Source organism: Onychostoma macrolepis, chromosome 13, assembly GCF_012432095.1.
Source record: "Onychostoma macrolepis isolate SWU-2019 chromosome 13, ASM1243209v1, whole genome shotgun sequence".
Classification (NCBI taxonomy): Eukaryota; Metazoa; Chordata; class Actinopteri; order Cypriniformes; family Cyprinidae; genus Onychostoma; species Onychostoma macrolepis.
Genome location: NC_081167.1, coordinates 12,350,892 through 12,369,978, shown reverse-complemented (window position 1 = coordinate 12,369,978; position 19,087 = coordinate 12,350,892). Strand labels below are relative to the sequence as shown.

Below are 19,087 nucleotides of genomic sequence, written 5' to 3'. Positions count from 1 at the left end.
AGGAGTGATGGTGAGCAGATCCAGCAAATTTTATACCAGATGCTTTCAGCTCTTCTTGTGCTATCTAAATTCTGTTTGCTGGCCAGGACTGGAATAGAAATTGCACTGTGGGTGAGAAGAGATGAAGGTAATTTAATGTGAGGGTAATGGTGATGGTCACAGCAGCCACCCAGGGGACTGAAGGCTGTGGCTGAGATGATGTGTATTTTTTTGTGCGAGTGTGTGTGTGAGCGCTAGCAGTCAGACAAAGGACAAGCTGAAAAGACAAACACATACTAGGTCTGTAACATCTGTTTAAAAATTTATTGTGCTTTATTTTTAGGAAATATTGTGTTTTGTTTGTAAAAAAAATTAATAAGTGAAGTCTTTGTCAAAAAATGTAAGGAGAGTTCAGCTCAACAAGAAAATTATTAACTCAGCCTTGTGATAATTTTCCCCTCTGCCAATGATTAAAGGGACAGTCCACCCAAAAATAAACATTTTGTCATCATTTCTACCCCTCATGTTGTTCCAAACCTGTATGACTGTTCTGTGGAACATTAAAAAGAAAAAATATATTTTGACAAACGCCTCTTTTTTATTGCCCATACAATAGAAGTCAATGCAAACCAAAACTGTTTGATTACAGTCAGAGTTTCCCATTTAGAGGCCAGATAACCCCTCTGGAAATTCATTATTGCATGTCGTCTTTACACGCGACAGGTAATCTCATTCATCTATCTGAAGAGCGCAGTCATATATTCAAACTCGAACATAAATGTGTGCTGGATGACTAATAATAAAACTTGTGAGCAATGGTAGCCCAAAGCAAAGAGAGACAGCAGCCATCTTGGCACACATGAACCGTCAAGAGCATATGAAGACTGAAGTATTCAGCAGGACAAACAGTGGTCAAGAACTCTGAGAATCTATCATCTGCTTACTAGTTGTGAGCTCCTAACACTATTAGCCTTTTGCTCTCCGAGACCTCTGCAGTCTTTAAAGGTAATGAGGGATTCCTCCTCTTTCAGGACACAGACATACCACAAACGGAGCACAAACCCTTGACAAAAAGTTGACCCAGAGAGGTGTGTAAAAAACAAAGAGATTAGGCTAAGAAGCTTGCCTGCTGCTGCTGAAGAGCCAGTGCTGGCAGTGAATGCTTCTTGATGGAAAGCACATGCTGGGAAGGCTGAGCTGTGTTTACACTACATCTAACTGCAATTCGGTTTTTGTTTTATCTGACCTTTAGGACTGACAATCCACCCTGTCGTTGTTCAAGAAATCAGATCTGTTCAGACTGTGGTCAATAAAAACATCACTTGCCATTTTAATAGCGTGACCACAATGCAAAAAGACCAGTTTGAGATGCATTACTGTACCATCTACACATTTATGTCCAAATCAGTTTGTTTCTTTGAAGTTTGAAATGTATACTTTTATTCAGCAAGGACGCATTATTGGATTTAAAATGACAAAAATAATGATATGAAATTAAAATTTAAATATTATTTAAATATTTTAAATTAATTAAAAAATGTGAAATTAAATTAAATTTAAAAAAAATTATACACTTTGTCATGACTATTACAAAGTTAAAGGCTGTACTGATGCTTCATATCTTTTGCTTTGCATATTAAAACAGAATTTGGGAGCAGATCTGCTCAGAGCAGTTTTATCTCTGTATAAAGACATATAATGTTTGATAGACACAGGAATTGTTTTTTTTTTTCACAACACACTGGATCCGCAAAGCAGACCCAATTAAATGACTCTACCTGTTAACCTATATGACTGAGCACAGATCAGCATCCAAACAGATAAATAAAGCTCTTTTAAATGTAAAGGTGACCAGCTGTAATCTTTATGCCATGCTTTTGACTGAACGGCCTCTGATCATTCACAAAAGAAAGAATAGAAAAGTATTGAAGAAGTGGTGACTGTCTCCACAGTTGAAAATGAGTCACCCTTTCAACAATGGCTGTAGTTAGTAAAACACTGCACTGAATCCTTTCCTCCGGATGTGAGTGTGTATAGCGATGCTATGTGTGTGTGCTATTGACTACAAAACCCCCAGTGTCTGCAGCCTTGGCACAGGCTGTGTGTGTGCGGTGGGCTCACATGTCTCAGCCTATGTACAAGTAGGACTTCATGTATCTGTGTGATTGCAAGCTATCAGCCATAGATGAGGAAGAGCAGAAATGAGAATGCGTAAAAGAGGAAATGCAAAGAGAAAAGAAGAAAGGGGAGGTGTTGCGGTTTTGACAGGTGATGCTGCTGAGAGGAGAGGAGAGGGTGACAGAGAGAGACAGTGGAGGGGTGATTGATATCGCAGTGCTCTGGCACGGTCACCTGATCGGCGCCAGCACCGGCAGCAGCAGAACTGAACCCACTGAACTCTCTGCGGCCCAGACTGGAGTCAATGGTTGCCTGCGCTCACTCCCCTTCACTCTGAAACACACACACAGCAGCATTCACAGGCAACCACTGATACGTGTAATTATGCGCAATATAGTCCCAACCTCTAGCTTTCGGGGTTTTGTCTGTTTATACTGAGGCAATCTTAGAAATGCTCGCCAAAAATCCTTTGCATGTTTTTATGAATTCTGTGGAAATACGACAGCTGACTAATGCCAAATACTCTTATGAGACCGCTAGACGACAATATGAATGCTTAATGTCACAATACCTGTCAAAAACCTGTCCAGATTTTACCCCCAAAATATGAAATCATTATGATTGATTCGTGATTTGTGAGAACCTCACTGGTTCTCATAAAACATGAACATTTGAGCTTCCATTCATCATATTAGATGATCTCTATGTATGGGCATTGATCATGAATGAAATCTGAAATCAATTAATCATAAAGTGATTGTGCCTCTTCAGAAGACTTGGATTAAAGGGTTAGTTCGCCCCAAAAATGAAAATTAGCCCATGTTTTACTCACCCTCAAAGCATAGGTGTATATGACTTTTTTCTTTCAGATGAATCCAATCAGAGTTATATTAAAAATTGTCCTTGCTCTTCCAAGCTTTGTAATGGCACTGGGCGGGTGTTTCTGTTCCACAGTCCAAAAATAGTAAAATAAAGCACATCCATCCATATTAAAACGTGCCTCACATGGCTCCAGGGGGTGAATAAAGGCCTCCTGTAGCAAATCGATGCGTTTTTGTAAGAAAAATATCAATATTTAAAATGTTATGAACACTTTTCTCATACGTGCAAGCTGTTCCGGCAGATGACGTAGGAAATATGCACAGCGCACGTGCCTGTGGGATATGCTAGTCTCGTGAGTTTGTTTACAGGAGCAAAGAAAGAAAAGTTTCCTTACTTTAGCAAAGGAAAACCAGTCTCCTCTTGGCTTATATCTAACTCCTCCAACATTTTTCTTTACAAATCCTCATTTTGTACTTCTAATTCGTGACCGGCGTTTTGTTTTGCTGTCTCTCCTCCACGCTTCCACATCCGTCACTAATCTCCGGCGCATGCGCTACGCCTACGTCATTCGCCCCCAGAACAGCTTCAGCATATATGACAGTTAGCAGAAGTGAGAGAAAAGCATTTATAACGTTTTAAATTTTTCTTACAAAAAACCGCATCGATTCGCTAAAGGAGGCTTTATTCACCCCCAGATCCGTGTGAGTCATGTTTTATAATGGATGGATGCGCTTTATTTGACTACTTTTGAACTGTTGAAAAAAACACCCACCTGCCATTCTAATTCTTGGAAGAGCAAGGACAATTTTTAATATAACTCCGATTGGATTCATCTGAAAAAAGAATGTCATAACACCTAGGATGCCTTGAGGGTGAGTAAAACATGGGCTAATTTTAATTTTTGGGTTAACTAACCCTTTAAATTGCTGGAATCATACGGATTACTTTCACATCGTCTTACTGAACTTTTCTGAAGTGTGAAAGTTCTGATGGAATGGACTTTCAACTGCATAACAGAAATCTCTCAGGTTTCATTAAAATTATCTTTGTTCGTGCTTTTGAAGATGAATGAAAGGCTTATGGGCTTGGAATGACATGAGGGTGAGTAAATGACAGAATTTTCATTTTTGGCTGAATTAACCCTTTAGAATGAGTGAAAAAAGCTCCAAATTTGGAAGATACAGCACACTACCTCTTCAGATTACAAATTTGTTATCTATATGTATAATAGCATTCAGCTCAGACAATCTATCTGCACCAGACAACAACATAATGTCCATACACGTATGCCAACACAGAGGAAAAGGTTAAAGGTGCCATAGAATGGAAAACTGGTATTTACCTTGGCATAATTGAATAATAACAGTTCTGTACATGGAAATGACATACCATGAGGCTCAAACACCATTGTTTCCTCCTCCTTATGTAAATCTCGGGAAAGCAAAAGACCACAGAAAAATAGGCGAATCAGAACATAACACCGACTGTGACGTTACAGTCAGGATCACTAATATGTACGCCCCCAACATTTGCATATACCCACCCATGTTCTAGGCAAGCCGCCAGCCGAACCTGCACAGCCAAATCATCAGAAGTTCTGCAGGTATTGTGAAGAAACAAGCAAGGATAATAGCGAAAATGGCAGATCATGGAAATAAATGTTATGTTCCAGGCAGTGCAGGGGATGTGAAGTGCAGGGATGGGTTGGTGTCTGTATTCAGAAAGTCACAGAAAGCAAATTAACGTTCTAATAAAATAACGCGAGCCACTAAAGGGACATGGTTAGCTCCTTGCTAGTGGTAGCCTGTTACATTACAGTACATAAGATTTCACTTAACACATCAACAGAATGGAGAGATGACTGAGGATGATGGCGAATGATTTACAGATCCTGAGCACCACTGACAAGCATCTGATCTTGTAAAATGTGTGGCAAGTACTGCCGCTCCATTGTATAAACAAAGTACGTGCGATCGTGAATCTTGAAAGTGAAAGTGAAACTAAAAAGCGACTGTGCATTCGAAAGCAGTTTCAATGCCCCGCATATTAATAGCGGCTCCCTGATGCCCACATTTTATTTACAGTTTAATTACCCGACGATATAACTGCGCGAGAAAGTATTGAAATATATATTTTCCCTGTGTTTCCTTCCTGCTGTGTGAGCTACTGCAATAAGCCACAACGTGAAACAGCCAATCAGAGCAGAGCTCAACATTATTATTCATGACCCTTCCAAATAAGGTAATAACAGACCATTTCATTCTAGGGACAAATCCTAGGGTTTTAAACGGACATGTAAAACCATTTCTGGAGATTTTTTGCCCTTACCTAAGCCACATACCTTCTATGTAGATATCAGAGAACAATTAAAAATATTGTATCAATGCATTCTAAGGCACCTTTAAGAACTGTTCTGAGTTCTAAACTAGGTACCTGTGTGTTCCTAATTAGCCCAGAAAATATAAACTCAAAAATTAAACAAAAATTGCATTTACAGTAAGTCTATGGGGCAAGACAATATCCATTGTAAATGCATTTTTAAAAGTTTTTTAAAGAGCAAAATCAAAAGTATTGCCTGCAATAAAAGAGATCAATTTCTTATGAATCCGTAACATGGCATTACCCAAGTTTAACCACCCTAGACTGTGCATTAATTCACATTTCATGCTGATGTGCTTAAAGAAACCTACCACATGAAAGACAAGTATTAATTCCAAATATGATCTGGACAACCCTCCACAAGCCTCCTCAGTCTGTGTACAATTTCACATAAAAGATTGATCGAACCCTAAATAAAGAGAAGGGAAGCCAGGAAGATGCTCAAGAGCTCAGTACAGCCACGTGTCAACACTGGGGTGACTGGCCGACTGGCTGGGGATCTGTTGCAGGGGGTAAGATGATCGCTTGCAGCCAAAGGGCATGTGTGTGAGAGTATGCGACAGGCATCACCAATGAGCAGCTCTGTCATGCTTTCCCAATTTTCCTAATGGGCTTGGGCTCATTACAGAGTTATGAGAAACACTACCCTCCGATTAACAGCAAAGGAGAAAGCCCCATACAAGTGGACAGAAGAAATTTAAGACAAACACCCACTTATGTGAGCACACAAACACACATTTACTGATGCCTCTACAAATATACATTGCATCAAACTTCAGACAGATGCCAAAGCATCCAAAATTCAATGTATATGTGACATTCTTGCATCTGCTTGTCTTCCTTCAAAGATTATTCTTGTCATTTTTACAGAGTACAGAGATGACAGGAAATGATGCTCTTCAAAAAGTAAATTTCTTAATCTGTGTTTTTTGTCTTGTTTTCCTTTTTTTTTTAATCTAAACACTCCTAAAACAGGATGTTAATATCTTTATCAGTTGTGCATCTCATGTAAATCTGTTTTATTACAATATTCTTTATATACCATCTCATTTATGGTACTCTCATGAACGCACGTCAAAGACTTGACACAGAAGACAAGAAACCGTTGAAGTCATTATTTTTGTTTTCTTTGCGCACAAAAAGTATTCTTGTAGCTTCACAACATACAACTGAACCACTGATGTCACATGGACTATTTTAATGTTGTCTTTACTACCTTTCTAGGCCTTGATCTTGACAAAAACTCGCAATAAATAACTAAATGTACAGTTATCAAATTGAACACAGCACATTCACTGTATGAACAATATGAACACAAATAACACATATTTTCCAAAGGATGTTTTCCAAGGGATGAAGGATCACTCCCATATTTGGCACATAATGGAGATAGACCATGTCTAAATCTCAGTCCAGCTGATCTCCATTATGACACAACAATGCTTGAATCCAAGGTTTGTTGGAGACACAGCCTGATAATGAGCTTCATCTCCATCCATCATACATTCTTGGAATGCAGATGTGCTGCTGGAATTCTGAAGGGCTGATCAGTGGTTGGTCCGGATTGCTCCTGCCTAAACATACACATACTCTGCAGGCACTCCTAAATTCTCAGAGGCACACACACGTTCACACGCCCCGTGCATCGCTGCCTCATCACTAAAACATGCGAGATGTGAGACAGTCAGATAGATCACCACAGGGCTTGGAAAAACGTTACCAAACACAGTTCGCAATTTTATCTCCCCTCTCCTTCTCTCTCTGCTTTAGAGGAACCATATCAGGACCACAAACATAGTCCTCTACTACCCTCAGTTATGCTCTAAAGACAGACTTTACCTAAAAAAGACAAATCTGTCATCATGTTGTTCCAAACCTGAATGACTTCCATTCTTTCATGGAGCACAAAGGGTGAAGTGAACAACTGAAAGTGCTGCTCTTTTCCATAGATTGAAAGTGAATGAATCAGAGGATGTCAGGCTCCAAAAATGATAAAAACACCATCGAAGTATCCATACAGTTTGTGATAAACTCTATGTCTCCTGAAGCCAGACAATATGAGGGGGAAAAAATTGTCATTATTCAATGAAAATCTTCCCATCTGCTGAAACTGTAAAACTTATTAAATCTCATAAGTACAATTTGAAAATCCACGTTTAAATTTGGACAATCACATTTTGTTATGAGATGTCAAACCTAATATATATATATATATATATATATATATATATAATAAACAAACCTAATATTACATGCCATATATGTCTTTACATGCCATATATGTAATATTTTATATGAAAGTGTACAAGATTTAAGAGCTTCAGAAAAAGATGAATATTTTCAGTGATTAAATCTATGCACTACCATTAAAAGTTTGGGGTCAATAAAGTTTATATATATATATATATATATATATATATATATATATATATATATATATATATATATATATATATAAATTAATATTTTATTCAGAAAGGATGCATTAAAATGTATCAAAATGACAATAAAGACATTTACATTGTAAATGCTGTTATTTTAAACTATTTATTCATCAAAGAATCTTGAAAAAAATATAAGTTTCCACAAAAATATTAAGTAGCATAATTGTTGTCAACATTGATATTAACAAGAAATCTTGAGCACCAAATCAGAATGTTACAATGCCATCATGTGACATTGAAGATTCAAATTTGCCATCAAAGGAAATATGTATTTTTTTATCATCAGAGACTAAGAGACTTATTTAGAAAAATATTAGAAAATCTAACTGACCCCAAACTTTTAAAAGGTACTGTAAATTATTTACATGTATATAATTTATATAAATATTTAAATAAATTTCTTTCTTTTCCTGAAAAATGCTATAAATTTCAGAAGGAATCTGAAGTACCTTCATTTTTTAAAAACATGGATAGTTTCATGTTTTCACTGTATAGAAAAGAGCTTATCAAAAATCACTTCAGGTTTGTAATGAAATGAAGGCGAGTAAATGCAAAAAGTATGTTTTATTTCAGGTGAACCATCTCTTTAAACCTCTGTCTAACTTTAAGTACTTAGAGCCTAAACCACTTCATCATTTTCTCTGTTTTTGTTCTCTATCTGCCTTTCCTTACCTCAAGGTCTCGTTCTTTCTCTCTGGGCTGGGTCTCTGCACGATTCAGAAAGATGACTAACTCTGCAGTCAGTCAGTCAGTTGGAGGCACGCAGTGAGTCAGCCAGTGACCCCCAGCCTGCTGCTACAACACCGCCTGACCCCCAGAGCCATCATCCCCTCTCTGAGCACGTCATCCTGTCCTTGTTCTCAAACACACACACACTTATACAATAACCAGAAAAACAACCACACACAAAAGCCACTGAGTCGTGACTGAGGGGGCCGCACTATTTTCTTCATACGTGCTGATGCTAGTCTGAAAGCCACACTGGCAGGAGAGTGGGAAAGGCAGCCGTTAACGTGTGAGCGCGTGCGTTAGAGACTGTGCAGGTGCGCCTCCTTTAAAGGAGACAGCAGATCTGTTTGGGTATGTGGAGGCTTTTCCCCTCACTGCTGAGAGGGAAGTGGGAGGACTTAAGACGGATGACTGTGAAAAGCTGATGTGAAATTAAAAGCATCGGGATGATACAGAAGCGGCTCGTGAGCCTCCACAGCTCTCAGACTCTATTTGGCACTCGTTTGAATACAAAGCTTGAAGCGAGGCACATTTCATCAAAATTACCCTCAACTCTGCTACTAAACTGTAAAACACAAGCCATTTTAAAGCTGAATTATTTACAGAGTAAATCACATCCAACTACCAACATTTTCTAGTAAAGGCAAAATATCCTTCATGAAATTCTCTCTTTATGTTATTTTATTACTTTTTTCATCTTTGTATGAGGATGTCTGGAATGTTTTTTAATGTAATTGATTTTTTTTTCTGTTGTCTTTTTGGATCCAACATGACTAATTCATGGGTGTAACACTGATTGACTTGTTCCCTGTTGTGCTTCATAATTGGTTGGATCCTAATTGGTGGATGACACATTATCTTATCTACTTTTCTTGGCTGAATCTTATGATTGTTTATTATTATAGTTCCTCTTTAACTTGTTCTTTCTTAAAGTCTGCATGAAATGGAAATTATGACTGACTTTTCATCCCTATTGTGACTTGTATCCGAGTGAAATAGCTTCTTGAGCGAGGAATTAAAAAATGCAAGCAAGGATTTGATTTTGTCAACCAGGAATTGACTAGAAAGTGGGAATTGCGAACTGAATGGATGATCGTTTGAGTGTCAGACCGCTGGAGGAATTGAAACTCATCCGGCCACTGGACAACTTTATCGCCTGGCCCTTGAACCAGCAAACACGTTAGAGAAGACAGGTTGTAGCGAGGGGGAAAGGATGTTAATGTTTTTTTATTAAAGATTATTCATTTTTGCAGGGATAAATCATTTATAACAAACACTGCAACATTCCACAAAAAATAATAACTGGCAATTTTGATTTCATGGCGACTTTAACCCTCACCAGAAGTGTGTGTGCTGCAACAGTTTTGATTTTAATTAAATCCCTCCCTTCAAGTGTTTCTGAATTTACCTTTAGAACTGTTTGTTCACGCATTTTTCTTACTGATGAAGTTGCAAGAAACTAAAACATTTTTTCCCTGTACACCAATTACAACATTTGTCACATCATAAGAGTCATAATTTTCCAAACTCTTACTGACCCTGTGAATGGAACATGATGTTCTTGCTACTATACTATACAGTAAGTCTGCAATATGTAAAATGACCTGTCTTATAATTAGCTAATCTCTACACACCAGCATAGATCATGCCGCCATTCAGGGATATTAAATTACTTTTAAAAATTGGCCGATCAAATGATGTTCATAGTTAAAAGTTTAATTGTGATGTGTTATAAGATGGGTTTTTATTCATTAATTTCATTTTATTGTATTTTTTATATGCTGGAAGATGTTTTAATTGTATTTCATTACAGCCAAGTGACCTCAAAGTCTTAGATTGTGATTAATTTGGGGTGGGTTTGTTAAAAGGTTTAAAATGTTGATTCTGTACAGATTTAGTGTGTTGTGTTCTGAAATATGTCTGAGAATTAATTCAAAAAATCTTAATCTGTAAAAACTGGGTGATCATATGGTAATTTACTCATGGTTGTGGCCTCAGCAACATGATTGCAGCTTACATCAAGTCCAATCCAGGTCAGTATAGTTAGGAATCCAGAAACACATGTTCTGTCCATGCTGAAAGAGAAAATGCTGTTTACAAAATTACAACCAGAATATAAGTAAGGTTTAATATAGGCTTATAAGGAGAGGGATATTCCATCAAAAATCACTGTGGGCAGGGTTATCATAATGTCGCAGAAAAAACGACCATCAAAATATCCTGGCACTTGTCAGGGTCATGGCTGTCAGGTCACAGCTTCCATAAATGGTCTGACTGGAATGAGATATATCTAGATTAACCAACACCAGATACATCCCACAAGCACCAGAAAGAGTCTCTGTTTGTTTGTGTTGACCTGCATGAGGATGCTCCTGTATCTGTACTTCCACTGCAGTCTGAGCTAATCTGGTGTGCACTCAGATGCACTTTACATATTGGGAGGGAGAGGGGGCAGGAAGGAGATAATGAGGAGATGGCCGCAGTGGTCATCTGAGAGCAGGAGATTGCTGGGTATGAGAAAAGGAACAGGAAGTGAAGGATATAACGGTCAGCAAGGTCAGAGTTTGGTGTGTGTGTGTGTGTGTGTCTATGTAATCCATATGCTAGCACTGTATGAGCAAATGAATGAACGAGCGCATCGCTGGTCATGTGATCGTGCAAGAGAGAGCGAGCGAGCGAGCTTCATTCATGCGCCTGTATCCTTTCCTCAGAACAGAGTGTTCCAGCGGTCCTGCGGGAGAGAGCAGTGTACCATGTGACTCCTCTGCGCTGCTCTTCGGCTATGGAGCCTGACAGCTAACCTCCACACACACACACACACACACACACACAGCGCAGACATCAAAAGCATTTTCATCAACAGGTCTGCTTGCAATCAGTGCTAATTTACCGCGGACCAGCGATCTGGAAAACAAAACTGCATCAAATTAAAGATTTGAAAATAAAACTTCATGCTATTTAGTTCCATGACATTCCAGTATGTTGCGTTTTGCATGATTCTGCAGACGTCATCTCTGAACAATCAAACTTTGGCTGATGCATTAAACAGGCTGCGGTTTAGACAATGAGATGTGAGAGGGGGGCGAAGTCAGAAACAGGGGGTTTCAGTGTCTTAAGCTGGCCCTTTTCTTTGTGATCCATTCATTAGTGGAGTAAACAGGAAATGATGTCACCCTTTTGGTTATCCTCTCCTCACACACAGCTCTTTTTCCCTAAAAAGTCACAGCTCGGAAGACGAGGAAGGGGGGGCAAAACTTGTACTGCGACACAGGTGCTCTAGAGGGAGGGAGAGAGAGAGAGAGAGAGATGATGAGACGGAGAGAGACAGCAGCAAAATGGAAAAGTAAAAGTACAACAGGACACAGACAGAGAGAGAGACAGTAAAAGCTATAATGGAAACAGAAAGTGGCGGAGACAAAGTGGAAAAAGGAGAGGAAAAGAAGAGGGTGATTGGGGTCGTCCTGGTCGGCAGCCAAGGCAAACAGAATGAAGCCAGTTTCCCAGCCCAGGGCTACACCAAACTCTCCCACTACACACACAAACACACACACACACACAAACAATCCCAAACACTAACCTCTCCATTCTCAAGCCCAGCCCAGACTGCACACACTGGAGGGAATTTCAAATCTGACTCAACGTGGATGCTGCACACATGAGTTCACAAGCACAACACTCACCATCCATTAAAAGGGTTCCAGCTGTTTTTGACTGATTCACTTTTGACCAATGACCTTTTAATTTGTTCATGTTTGCTGACAAAGACAGGGAGAAAAAAGAAGCTGCTTTATAATTTAACGCAAGACAAAAAACTTTTGAATTACTCAGGTGTTGTTATTGTTTACTACTGAACATCTAAAAGTTTTAAAACTAATTTTCATTAATTGTTCATTTATTTTCCGCAACTACCTTGAAAATTGAAATGCTAAAATTACTAAAGCTGAAATAAATCAATTAAAGCTAAACAGAAACATTAAAAAAATAATAAACTAAATAAAAATGATTAAGGCACAAAACTAAATTTAAACAGGTTATTTCTACAGTGGCATTGCTTTTGTGTGACACTATCCACACCAAGTTAAGTCATAATAGCCAGAACAACATAAATACAAAAGTATTGAATGAGCTCACAAATGTCTCCAATAAGACCCTCAACAAACAGATCTGTGTTATATGACATTGGTTTTGGGGCAAGTTATACTCTATATCCAACCAATGCAGTATTAAAGCAAAACAAAACTTTCTTTATTCACTACAGATGCTTTTCCATGACTGTCAAAGATATGACTTTTCTTTCTAAGGTATTTTATGACTATGGGAGTCCTGAATTGAACTGCTGAAATCAATTTTAAAAAAATGTCTGTTGTACACATCTAAATACTGTAAGCTCAAGCATGTCAGACCAAGGGCTGCTCATCCAATCGGAGGGCAGGACATCAGGCCCAATGTAGCATAAACATTCAGAGTTAAGGCCATGCAAACTGAAATAGTCCTTGTACTAGTTCTGCTTGACTGCTGTACCAGATGTCAGACCCCAGAAACTTCACATTTACTTGCGCAGTTATATTTGAGTGGGATTTTGCCACAGATCTCACCTGTTTGTCTAAGTATACATGGCTTAAACATGCGTTTGGCGTCACATATTTATTTCAGCGTAAGTACATCTCCCAGGTCAATTGTAGTTCAATTAAAGTATATCCATGATGGACAAAACCAAGCTCCAATCACATTATCTGACAGTCCGACTTCAAAAAACCAGGCAGGGTCAACTTCAGTCAGACTAAAACATTTAAATGACATTGTAAGGTGGCAAATTATTGCTTTAGTCTGACTGAAATAAAACTTTTAAAATACATATTACAAATTACTGTCTGCCCTTGCATTGCTAGTCACTGCAAAACATTACTGCTCATTTGCATAAAGTCAAACTTTACTGAACAATCGTATTGCCAAAAGCCACTATTGCTTGTATCACCAAATCATGAACTTTCATTGAAAACGAGTAACTTTTGGCTGCTGCACATCTCTGTCAGCATGGATACTTATGGATACAAATATTGGGAAGCCACAAGGCACTCACTCGTATGTCTTTACAAGCAATAACAAGACAGAAAGGAAAAGCGAAACTGAAAGAAAGCAGGACAACCTGGTTGAAGTACCCTCGATCCCATAAAAGCACCTAGAGCAGCTTCTCACATGGATGTCACATTAACTTTAACTTGAGTTGAGTGAGTGTGTTTATTTGTACACAGCAACCCTTGCAGTCCACAAAAAGGCTAAAACACAACACGCTTTCTGGACATACTGATCAAATAAATAAAACATCACCATAATCTACTCAAACCGAGCATTATGCATCAGGATGAGTGCAAGCATGTGCAGAAAACCCCATCAAAGGTTGCAGTCCGGCACGTCAGAGCAGTGCAGTGAGAAATGACGGATACCAATCTGAATGCAACTGCTTCTCCAGCAGACGCACACAAACACACACGCACGTTCTGTGAAACGCCACACCAGCACCAAACACGGCTCATGAACACGCGCGTAAAAAGGCACACCCACATGCCGGCTTCCACAGATACAGACTGAAGCCACGCCGTGGCCCGCCCATGACGGACAGAGCCGTCTCTGGAGACACACGACCCGGCGAGCTGACCGACACGCAGGCAGAGACAAGCTACTCACCTCTCTTCTGGACCCAGCCTTCCTTAACGATGGTGACATCGCTCATGTTGCCTCAGTCACACTGTACTCGCTGCTCCTACACACCAGCTCCTGAAGGAGTGAGGGGGGGGGGGAGGAGGAGAGGAGAGGGGAGGGGGGTCAGCTCTCCCAGCCTCAGCGTCTCTCTCCCTCCCTCACTGCTGCGCTCTGTCTCTCTCTTTCCGTCGTTCTCGCTGGCTGCCTCTCTCTCTCTCGCTTCGCTCTCAAAGGCGTTGTGTAGCGGTTTTCCCCTCCTTCCGTTGCTTTTCTCTCTCGCGCTTTCTCCGTGATGCTGTCTCCCTCTCTCTCAAGATCTTCCCACTCCTCGACAGTGACTCAGCCTGAAAGAAACATAAAAAAGGAGCGTGTAGATTTTTCACTCTTCTCTTCCTCTTTACTCCCCCCTTCGTTCTTACACAATCTGACAGACAGTCATTGTAAAAGCAGACGTACAAGCCCCCTGTCGCCTCTCTGATTTCCCTGTCTGTCTGTCTGTTTTTCTCTCATTCTCACTCTCAACATGCACAACTGTTTACCACTTACCAGCAACGCAGACACTTGCAACAAAGTCTGATGAGGAAGACTGAGAATAAATAAGCCAACGTGAAGTCCCATGGTAAGTGCAATGGTGTCTGAAGGAGAGCATTAGGCACTATGAAAATGCATGGTTTCATTCATTAAATCAGAAAGCTCATCAAAATATATTGTGTATGTACTGTACACTAGTGCTGTCAGTCAATTAAAATATGTTTAATCCTAATTAATCTATTTCTTTGTAGTTAACGCACTTTCAAAGTGAAGAAAACAATGTGTGTGTATATATAGACAATAGAAAGGGAGACTTCTGCAAAAGTGCCTTTTATCATCACTCTCGGACAAAGAAATATAGATGAGCATATTGCATGCTAATATAACTTGCAAAATAAGTTTACATATGGAACTGCATGAGTAAAATTAGAATTATGCAATTGAACAAATGAGATTTGAGGTGGAGGGCAAGATTATCAGTAAATAATGGCTTAAAATTCTGGTGTTCACAATTACAAATTTGGTTCCTCACACAAAACTATTCTGACTTCAGATGACGTAATATTGTGAAATATTATTACAATACTTTCTATTGCTTATTGCCCTTTTTAGAACTTGACATATTAAAATCACCTTTCATAGAATAATTAAAAAAAGAAAATCAATACAAGGTTAGAACAACATGGAATGAGCAAACAATGACAAATCTTTCCTTCTTGAGTGGACTATCATTTTAAGAAGTTGTTAATGAGTAATAACTGACATCTTAAGATATCAGATTGAAAAAAACTGTGAAAGCTGAATCATTTTTAGAATGAGGAAAAGGACTTCAAATTACAACACTGATAAATGTGGCAGAATGCCAACACTTACTATCATCCAAGAGAAAGACTAAGCGATGGAATAAATAACTACAATTAGCATGTGAATACTACAAATGAATCGTAAAAAGTCTTAAAGCGGTCTCAAAAATGGCAGACGGCACAGCATGTACGTAAATCTGAAGCATTACATCAAAGTAGTTTCATCTACGCTGCACAATGTCAGATTTAGAAAAACACAAAGCAAAATATGTCCCACAGACAGATAAGTCAAGCAATAAAATAAATATACTGTGAGAAATATAAGATGTTTGAGGAGATATTTGCCAGCATTTCCTTACCTTTAAAATGCTAAAGTACATTAAAAAGGATGTTAATCAAAATGTTTTGTTTTTGCAGAAGCAGTCGTACGTGTCAATTCCAAGCATTCAAATGTGTGCGAGCAGAGAAAAGAGAAGTCAGCATGTTAGGATCACTACCAGGGTAAACCTCCAACGGCTAAACTGATCAGCTCAGAGTGAAACCACGGGTCTTTACCTGAACTCAATCAGAATGTGCCAACATCTGACAACCATAAAGTAAGAAATCACTCAACACATTTGTTATCAGTGAAGAGTGAATCGTGATAAACAGAAATCTGAATGCACAATTGTGGTGCAGTGTTATGTCCTCTATAACAGAAAGACCAATGACTGAAAGGCTCGCATTTTCCCTTTGGAGATAATTAACAAATTATGTTTGTTGCAGACTTTTGGACATTGTGACAGAAGACATCACAGCTACTGAATAGACTGCAGCCCCTAAAGATACAAAGACCAATGCAGCTCCCTCAATGCCATAGGGCCAATAAAGAAAACGACCTGCAGGGCTCCCTCGTAACATTAATACTTTTTATTACAGCAAATCACATGTGGGTCAGACATGGAATATTTAGCATCCTTCAGTCATTCGGTAAAGGCAAATGAAGGGCCTCTTGAGGCCAGAGTATTCACAGTACCAACCGATAATTCCTGGTTGTGTGCATTTAGCTGCAACCTTAATCTGCTTAATATGGTAAGGAGAGTACATGGGTGATTCAAGGTCCAAAGAGATATCAGTGAAGCCCTTAATCATTTAACGCAAGCAGGAAACCCTGACCGTGACTCACAACCCTGGAAGACCCTGCTTGTCACTAAAGTAAGAAAAAATCCCCTTCATTTTATCCGTAGAGAAATTGATTTTTAACGTTAATGAATAAACCTTTCAAGACAGACCTACCTTAAATTCTGAGGAGGTTAAGCAATGACGTGCTACTGTAGAAACCACAAGTCAGTGTCATTACAACAACACCGTGTTTAATAAAGGCATTTAGCTCACGGCATCCAGCATTTGGAGTCTTTTTGTACTATTTTTTAAAGCAGTCATCTGTCTGATTAGTTTTCTGAGAAGACACTCAAGAGAGAGTACCACACCATAAAGAATCAGCAACAGACTTCAGATAATACTGTGCTTTAATCTCACTTTAACACCTTACCAATAAACCTATTTGTAAATATTTGTACACAAGCGCTGTATTGAAGCTGTAAATAAAGTAAATTAAAAGACTAAACTTCTCAGACAGTTTTTTAACATGCTGACTGCTAAAGCACAGCCAGCTGCCCGCATCTCATAATAAATGCACCACCACTAAAAGTTATCAAACTACACTCAAACTACTTACATGTAATCTTGATATTTAGAATAATATTATATATATATATATAATATTGTATGTAACATATAATATAATGCTTTATGAGATGAGATCACTGCCTCATTTTTTTTTTATTTCCTGTACTATTTTGTCTTCAAATCAAACTAGAAAATGAAAAGGAAAAATACTTCAAGACAAACCAAGGCTGCTGAAAAAGTTGGCCGTCATTGTTGCTCTCTATTGGATTTTTACGGTTCCCGGAGTATCTTTAAACTTTAAGAAATGAACAGTATTTTTGGTGTTAAGGAATAGAATGTTTCTGTTTGATTGGGCCAAAGGAAATGTTCGGACTCTATGGGGGTTATAAATATTTCATGCAAACAAATCAAATATACTGTAACACTGAGGTCTGATATAGAATGTAGCGATGCACATTTAACCTGAAATTCCACAGTGAAAAACTGGAAAATCAAAAAATAAATAAATAGGAAACCACAAGTCGGACTAAGCTGCCTCAGAAGCCATAAAATGGCCAGTTGCAATAAAGCAAAAGACACAAGACACTAAACAAGAGGAACATTGTCTTTCAGCCCCATTAAATGGTCATTTTCAATAGGGCTGTTGGGCTATTCCACTTTACCAACCAAGCCTCAACATCTTCTATATTCTGGCAGCAGCACAGACTCTGTTCCTTTCGCTCCCTTTGAGTGACAGGAGACACAATTCCACTGCGTCACTGTCGCAGTCAAGCATCTGTAAGCCTATCGCCGCAGCACTATCTGGGGATGTCCTGAAGCTGCCACACCAAATACAATTTTTCCATACAAATGAGGGGAGCACCCTTGAGATAATCATTTAATTCCTGAGCAGGCCTGGGAAGGAGGGGCTCTCCTGGTGAGCCCAGACTAACACAGACACGCAGCATCAATCATTCTCAGCGTGCCACAGAGCAACATCTAAACATCCGCCACAAGCCTTCAATGCAGAATGTACATTTATTTATATTGAACTATTCTCAAATGTATTGGCGCAATAGCCACTAGTTTAATGAACAAACTGTGAAAGGCAAATAAGGCGTTTTCATGGTAGTATCATTCTGAACTGTTAGAAAAAGAACAATGTGACTGCTGTGGTAATAATTTTTATGGTAATAAAGATGGACTCGTGGTGGGAAAAAAATTAAATAAAATCACAACACCCTGTTTAAAAATGGGGTTAGCAAGATTTTTAATTTTTTTATTCACCAAGGATGCATTAAATTGATTATTAGTGACAGTAAAGGCATTTATAATTTTACAAAATATTTCTATTTTAGATAAATGCAGTTCAAATAAATTTTTATTTTCTATTGATCAAAGAATCATGAAAAAATGTATTGATAATAATAAAAAATGCTTCTTGCGCACCAAATTTAGCATAACAATGATTTCTGAAGGATCATGATGTGACACTGAAGAAGTAATAATGCTGAAAATTCAGCTTTGGCATCACATTTTAAAATACACTAAAATGGAAAAGTGTTATTTAAAAAAGAAATATGTCACAATACTACTGTTTTTACTGTATTTTTGATCAAATGAATGCAGCCTTGGGGAGCATAAGAGACTTTCAAAAACAAGAAAAATCTCTCACAAACCTCAAACTGCAACTCACAATATTATGAAAAGGTGCAAGAACTCCAGGCACTGCATCTTTAAATTATTCCTGTGATAAGATAGATATCTACTGCAAATACAAACTGACACCATCCACAGTTTCTAACGTCCCCTGAAAGAGTTTTCAACTGATGGATATTTTCTCTTCAAGTAATCAGAGAAGAATCGCTGAAGGTGAAATCCAGCCCTTTCCCAGCAACACTTTCAATTTCACTAATCGCTGCTAATGTTACCCCG

The 19,087-nt window shown here is 38.6% G+C and overlaps 1 protein-coding gene and 1 long non-coding RNA gene across 6 annotated transcripts in view; one reads left to right on the top strand and one right to left on the bottom strand.

Moving 5' to 3' along the window:
• akt3a (v-akt murine thymoma viral oncogene homolog 3a) overlaps positions 1-19,087 on the bottom strand; it is a 96,784-nt gene that overhangs the window by 73,841 nt on the left and 3,856 nt on the right. Inside the window, exons 3-5 of one of the 5 annotated variants that reach the window (XM_058796209.1) lie at positions 14,157-14,515; positions 12,049-12,226; positions 8,415-11,747 (exon numbers count right to left, since the gene is read on the bottom strand). The exons of 1 other annotated variant lie outside the window; for it this stretch is intronic. Coding sequence is in view for 1 of the 4 variants with exons in the window: in XM_058796208.1 (XP_058652191.1) it covers positions 14,157-14,202 (46 nt within the window). In the remaining 3 variants the exon portion in view is untranslated. The remainder of the gene's footprint in view (positions 1-8,414; positions 11,748-12,048; positions 12,227-14,156; positions 14,516-19,087) is intronic. 3 more of the 5 variants (XM_058796211.1, XM_058796210.1, XM_058796208.1) reach the window with 3 other exon arrangements.
• On the top strand, positions 14,579-16,878 carry LOC131552425 (uncharacterized). The gene is made up of 3 exons (XR_009273965.1): positions 14,579-14,790; positions 15,923-16,101; positions 16,271-16,878. It is a non-coding gene; the product is annotated as an uncharacterized LOC131552425 (long non-coding RNA).